This window comes from Meleagris gallopavo, chromosome 16, assembly GCF_000146605.3.
Source record: "Meleagris gallopavo isolate NT-WF06-2002-E0010 breed Aviagen turkey brand Nicholas breeding stock chromosome 16, Turkey_5.1, whole genome shotgun sequence".
Classification (NCBI taxonomy): Eukaryota; Metazoa; Chordata; class Aves; order Galliformes; family Phasianidae; genus Meleagris; species Meleagris gallopavo.
This window is the reverse complement of record NC_015026.2, coordinates 9,418,302-9,424,676: the sequence shown is the minus strand read 5'-3', so window position 1 is coordinate 9,424,676 and position 6,375 is coordinate 9,418,302. Positions and strand designations below refer to the sequence as shown.

The following is a 6,375-nucleotide window of genomic DNA, read 5'->3' as shown; positions in this document are numbered from 1 at the left end:
AAAAACAACAAAAGCAACCCAACGAAGCATCGTTCTTTGTCTCGCCTTTCCTGACTGAGGGTTCTTTCCTGTCCCAGCACAGCCCGTGCCTGGTGATGGGCATGGCCCAAGCTGGGCACCACGTGGCTCTCTGAGGGGGCCCTGCGTGCCCATCCCCATGAGGATGGGGTCCCAGTGGGGTGGCCCTGAGATGTGGGATGGAATCTCAGGGCAGATAATGTGTCTGCATGGAGCAGAGGGGGCAGAAGGAGGTGAGCCCTCCCTGCAGTCCCACGAGCCCTGAAGGATGGATGGTGCATTGATGAACTGCTGGCTTTTCTTGTTTTCTTGCCCAGTGCCAGGCTGGGGGCTCAGCATGGTGTTGAGAGGCATTTTGAGCCTTCAGCCCGTGGGAGCTGCACCCACAGTGGCTGCAGACAGCCCCCCACCGTCACCCCCAAGGCCATTTCTGCTCCAGGCAGCACAGTCCTGCTTGCTGCCATCAGCAGGGCTCTGCAGGCTGCCAGGAGCTCCCTTGGGCTTTCCCTGGGCTGTGCTGCAGCCCCACACCAGCTGCTAAGGATCTGCCCTCACTCACCCCTACAGCTGGCCCCAAGCAGCCCAGGGCAGCTGGCACACAGGGCCAGTGCTGGCCCCCAGGTACTCAGTCCCTCTCCCAGCAGCAGAACCAACCCAGAAGGGGTGAACCACTGCCTTGGAGAAAACAGAAGTATAAAGGCAAAACCAAAAAGCTTTTATTGGTTAGGAAATGCTAAACCTGGTGTGGTGGCAAGGAACAGAGGGGGAACCCTGCAGCAGTGCCTGGCTGGCAGTGGGGCTGTAGGTGCCCTGCAGGCATGGCTCTCATTTTTGGTGGGGGGAGAGTGGTGTTTCTGTCACCCAAAGCCTTTCTCCCAAGGATCTGCTGGGGTTCCTGGTCCAGCAGTGCGGTTTACAGAAGGGATCTTTGCCAAGTAAGACACACCATCTGTTTTCAGTTTGATGCTTAGCAGTGGCTGTGGGCAGCACCCAGGGCATTGCATTCCCCCCAGCCCACTGCAGCCTGCAGGCAGACCCCCAGCACCTCACAAATCTGAGGACAAGAGTAGAGGGCAAAAAAAATCTTTTTTTTCTTTTTTCTTTTTCTTTTTCCCCCTTTTCCAGGCTAGCAGAAGTGGTTTGGGGTCTCTTACACAGCAATTGGAGCATAGGGAAGGGTTGGGTCATGATTTCAAGCTGTCCTCAGGAGAAAGCTGCAGCACCAGCAATAAGAGCCCAGCCCAGAGCCATCCTCCTCCCCTGCTCCTCTTCCCCACCAGCCCTCCATTGCTCTCTTCCCGAGTGCCATCCCCATTCCCTTTGGGATTCTGCCCTATTTCCCTCCTTGGCAAGGGCTCAAACAGGAGAAGATCCCTCCACCACCACAGCCCAGGGGGAGACCCCAGGAACATTGGGACCAACAGCACTGGGGGCCATCAGCCCAAGAATTGTCTCTGCACAGTGCCCAGAGACCACGGGGGTGGGCAGTGAGGGCCATCGGGGACAGCAGCCCCACCTGATCCCATCCTGGCCCCATTGCCCGGCCCTGGGGCTCAGTACCCTCCCAGAAAGGAGCCGTTGGAGGTTTCAGTGTAGAAACAGCTACTGTGGGACGTACTGGTGAGGCTGTAGGCAAAGTAAGCCACGGCTGAGCCCAGCGTCAATCCCGTCATGTAGGACACGGTCATGGTGTTCCCTGCAGAGAGGGACAGAGGGTGTCACCCTACATGGCTACCCCGCACAGCAGCCCATGGACGGTGCAGCCCTACCTGCCAGCTCCCGTTGCTCGGGGCTCACTTTGCCAGCAGCCAGGATCATGGGAACGCTGCCAAAGTAGCCGTTGGTGATGCCCATGAGGAGGGAGAAGACGCAGGGCCAGGCGGGATGGCCGAAGGTGGGCTGACCATTGGGGTAGACGCACATGATGAAGAGAGGGATGAAGACGACGCGGAGGCAGGAGTAGACAAGGAGGTGTGTTCCTCTCCAGTCATAAGGCAGGGCAGCCAGGATCTGTATGAGGGGCAGAGACCGTGCAGAGGGGAGAAGAGGGCAATGCAACACCCAAAATGGGGCAGCGGGGAGGAGACAGGATGGGGAAGGCCTACATGTGGGAACCCAACGTTGGCCATGTTGGTGAACATCCTCATGCTGGTTGGACACCCACAGAGCGTGGATGGCCCACAGTTCACTCATCCCCTCCTTCTCCTGAGGACGCGCAAAGGCAATAGGGATGGAGGGGGTGAGCCCCCACCGCGGTGGCAGCGATGCCTCCTACCTTTCCAACGAAGTCAGAGAGGTTGAAGATGGCCATGATGAGGATGGGCAGCCATTCCCCCAGCGTGCAGTTGTGGATCTCCGACTCCAGCCCGGGGAAGAGGCACAGAGTGATGAAGTAGGTCATGGCGATGGACAGCATGTAGGCCCAGATGAGCCGTGACACGATGTAGCGGTGGAGCAGCATGGCTGGTGGAGATGGGCAGTGAGGCTTAAACCCTCCCACTGCACAGCCCGCAGTTCTCAGCTGTGGCTGAACAATGCTGAAAGCAGGAAGGACTACCAAAGAAGCGTCCTCTATTTTTCAACATGCATTTTCTCCCCATGTTTTCATGCACGAAGCCCATAGATCGCTCCTCCCGCCCCACAAAACGCTGCCGAAACACCCCATAATAGCCACCCAGCGCGGTTCACCCCCGAGCCCACCACCCACCTCTGAAGCTGGGCCAGCTCCTCTTGATTTTGGGTGTGGGCACATCGAAGCGCATGTAGGTACCACTGCCGGCCAGCTCAGCTTCAGGGCCCGGGCTGCCATGGGGAGATGCCAGCTGTCCCTGCGGCCGGTCCTCCTGCACAGGGACAGAGGAGGGGACACAAGTGCTGAGTCCCGAGGAGGGAGAGATATTAGGGACAGTAGGAAGTCCCTCCCGGCTTACAAATCTGATGTCCTCGGCAGTGACGTCGTGGTGGACGCGGTAGCCCGTCCCGTGGTCGCTGGCCCTGCAGGGCTCGGGGTGGCCCTTGCGGGGGCAGGAGGTGTAATAACGGACAAAGCGAGTGCGCTTCACCAGGAGGTGAAGGATGAAGCACGTCAGCTCCATGCCGATGGAGATGAAGAAGAAGATGACAGTGTTCTCCTTCTCATCTGACAGCAGCAGCTTGGTGAAGATGCGGCTGAGTGAGATGATGACCCCGGCGGTGCCTGGAGGCACAGGAGTGTGTTGGTGCCGGGTCCCACTGAGCCCTATGGCTTAGGGACCTCCCGGCGGCCTCTCCCTGCACTGGGTGGGGTGCTCCACGCGTAGAGGAGCATCCCCGGAGGTGTTCAAGAGCCATGGAGATGTGGCACAGAGGGACATGGTTAGTGGGCACGGGATGCGGTGGGGTTGAAGTTGATGGTGTTAGAGGTCTCCTCCAACCTGAACAGTTCTACGGACATGATTAGACACCACTGACCATCCTGCTTTGCTCAGGAGCAGCCCAGGATGTCCCCGAGTTGCTGGCAACCCCAGAGCCACCAGGACAGGGACCTGGGCAACCTTTTCTAGGTGAACAGGGAGGCGGGACCAGATGGACACAGAGGTCCCATCCAACCTCGGCCATGCAGGGGCTCTGTGGTTCTGTGCTGGGGGCAGTGGGTTGTTGCACACGGGGATGGCAATACTCACTCTCTCCTGTCATCACCCCCTGCGTGTAGCGCTTGGGCAGCAGCCCCGTGTAGCCATAGAAGCTGGATTGCTGCACTTCAGGAGAGAGGTGCAGAGGGGAGAAGGAGGAGGATTATGGCAGCAGCTGAAACACGGGGACTGGGGAGGGGGAAAGGGACGTGAGGCTTGGCTGTATGTTGTCCCAGGTGACCACAGCATACCTGTGCAGCCAAAGGCCACCACCCCAACAGCCACCAGGTTGATGGCGTAGGCTTGCCGTCGGGTGAAGAGCTCCAGCCAGACATCACAGATACTGACAAAGAGCAGGGGGCCCAGGGCAAAGAGGTAGCCTGGAGAGGGGGGAGATGGAGATGGGTAGGGGGCAGTGGGGAGGCAGTGCTGCCCAGGGACACGGAGATCCCAGCTCACCCACGGAGATGCGGGTGTGCAGACTCAGCAGCTCCACCAGCGCGTTGTTGAGGATGACGGCCACCAAGGCCACCAGGATGTAGGTGAGGCTCATGTCAAAGACTATGGAGGTCCCTGCAGAGAGGAAGGCGGTGGGGGCTCTGCCCAGGTTTGGGGAGCAGGAAGGGCTGCAGCTGCCGGAGTCCTACCTGGGTATTTGTGGTGCAGGTAGTCCACGTCGGTGATGAAGCTGTTGTATGGAAGGAGAAATCCAACGCCAGCCAGCAGCATGGCAAAGTAGATCCCGTGGTATCGGTCCTGTGGCTCGGGGTCTTCAGAAACTGACCCAAAAGGGAAAAAAGAGAGAGGACATGGCAGTGGCACTGCCACGGTCACTGGACAGCATCGAATGAAGCCATGGGGCAATGAACACAGCTTTCATGTCAGTGCGGACATCAGGGCTCAACGCGTCCTGCAAGCAGCCCTGCAGCTCTCATGAACAAACACCCTCAGCCTAGAGAATGTCCCTGCAGAAATGAAAGTGTTTTAGGGGGAGGCAGAAAAACACTAGGGCTGAGGGCTCTGAGTGCTGATGGGTTTTTATAGCAGCCCCAAAGCTGCCGGTGTGGGGAGAGATCTGGTGAGTACCAACCACAGAGCCCAGTACTACAGGATGCTGTGGTGACTACAGTAGCAAGCCCCAAAGAGACATTAGTTGACGTCACAGCATTTCAGACCATTTGTGGCTACAAAACCATCCCAGGGTCTCCTAAATGGGTGGGAAAAGCACGGGGAGAGGCAGCTCCCTCCCATCACATCCCATCCCATCCCATCCCTCACCCGGCTCCATGAAGGTGAGCACGCCCTTGGCCTGGCTGCCCCGCTGCAGCTCATCCTCCTCCAGCTGGTAGCTGTCGAAGCTGAAGCTCATCACCACGTTGCCTTCGGGTGTCGCCATCGGGCTCAGCTCCTTCAGGTGCTCCGTTCCCACCGATCCCATCGTGGACGGTCTGGGGAGGGATAGGGGAAACCGCAGGCTGTGGGGTCACAGGTCCTGGTGGGTTTTGGTTCAGACCCCAGGGGTGGAGACCACACCAAACGCGTCCCAAACCGAGCTTCGCCACCGGGCATCCTGCAGCACCGCCCGAAATGCCCTCCATCCCCCGGGCCCCGCTCTGCATTACCGGTGCCAGTCGCTAGATGCCAGCCTGCCCCGTGCCCGCTGCCCGCCGACCGCCCTGCAGAGACGAACCTCCGAGGAGGCGGCAGGACGAGGCAGGCAAGGGAGGGAAAAAAAAATAATAAAAAAATCAATTAAGTGATTTGTCTGATCTCGCCGCGAGACGCGGTGTTTGCAGGGACACGGAGGTTTTGCAGCCTTTCCCTGCTGCCAGGATGGGGCGGGCTGCAAACACAGAGCCTGCAAGTGGAAGCCTAAACGCTAAAATGCATCAGGCAGGGCGGTGATGCTGCCTGTGGCCCTGAGGCCATGCAGAAGTCTTAGCGCTGGGGGGGCAGGTCAGGATCCCCAGCATAGCCGGGCTGAAGGCAGCATTCATCCTGGAGCCCCATCAGGGCACATTTCAAGTGGGAGCATCGCTCCATCTCATGGCTCACGGGGGATCTGGATGACCCCATGCACTGGTGTTACCCCAGGAGATAAAACCCAACAGGAAGCATCTCCCAGGGGGCTGGCAGAGCCCAGCGTGGGGCTTTTACCATCAAATAACCCCCATCTGAAGATCACGCTGGTTGGGAGCACCCCATAGATAACAGTGCTGCCCCGAACTTCTCCATGGTACGGGATGAGCTGCACAGCCACCCCCTGCATCCACACACCGGGATCAATCCATCTTATTTTCCCTTTTGGATCTACAGGGAGGAGGGCCAGGGCCTGTCACCTCTCTGGGTGGGTCAGAGTGAGGGACAGAGCAGAGGATGCTTCCATAGGGGATGAGACGATGATTATGATTATTATAACTGGGAAAAGGGTCCTTGCCAAAAGGAGGCGCTTCCACGGGGGATGATTTTATCACCGTGATTATTTTGTTGTGGCAGAAAAAGGCTCCCCATCTTGGGAATTCATCAAACCCCACCGGAGGAGATGCGCGGTCGAGGTGAGGATGCTGGGGAGGAGAGGTGGGTCTGAGGAAGGGGTTCGTCTCCCTCCCCTCCCTCCCCCCAGCCCAGCCCCGTTTCCCCCCCGAGCCCCAGACAAAGCCGGTCCCGTTCTCACCCAACAGGTCGGCACCGCTCTTACCTCCCTCCTCCGCGCCAGCTCTGCGGCACCGGCCCTTCCAGCCTCCTC

The 6,375-nt window shown here is 58.9% G+C and overlaps 1 protein-coding gene across 3 annotated transcripts; it reads right to left on the bottom strand.

Moving 5' to 3' along the window:
- Positions 1 to 710: 710 nt before the first annotated feature.
- SLC29A4 (solute carrier family 29 member 4) lies at positions 711 to 6,369 on the bottom strand. 3 transcript variants are annotated; one of them, XM_019620833.1, is made up of 11 exons: positions 4,908 to 6,239; positions 4,277 to 4,408; positions 4,089 to 4,202; positions 3,881 to 4,009; positions 3,681 to 3,755; positions 2,949 to 3,214; positions 2,726 to 2,861; positions 2,294 to 2,481; positions 1,788 to 2,028; positions 1,637 to 1,714; positions 711 to 1,072 (listed from the first exon to the last, which is right to left on the bottom strand). In XM_019620833.1, exons 1-11 carry the CDS (start codon positions 5,065 to 5,067, stop codon positions 1,065 to 1,067), a joined length of 1,527 nt encoding a protein of 508 aa, XP_019476378.1. In that variant the 5' UTR covers positions 5,068 to 6,239; the 3' UTR covers positions 711 to 1,064. The 3 variants fall into 3 exon arrangements, with proteins under 3 accessions (XP_019476378.1, XP_010717921.1, XP_019476377.1); XM_010719619.3 differs by lacking the exon at positions 711 to 1,072 and adding an exon at positions 6,328 to 6,369 and having other exon boundaries at positions 1,305 to 1,714; positions 4,908 to 5,077; XM_019620832.2 differs by lacking the exon at positions 711 to 1,072 and having other exon boundaries at positions 1,305 to 1,714; positions 4,908 to 5,077; positions 6,104 to 6,239.
- Between the last annotated feature and the right edge of the window lie 6 nt (positions 6,370 to 6,375).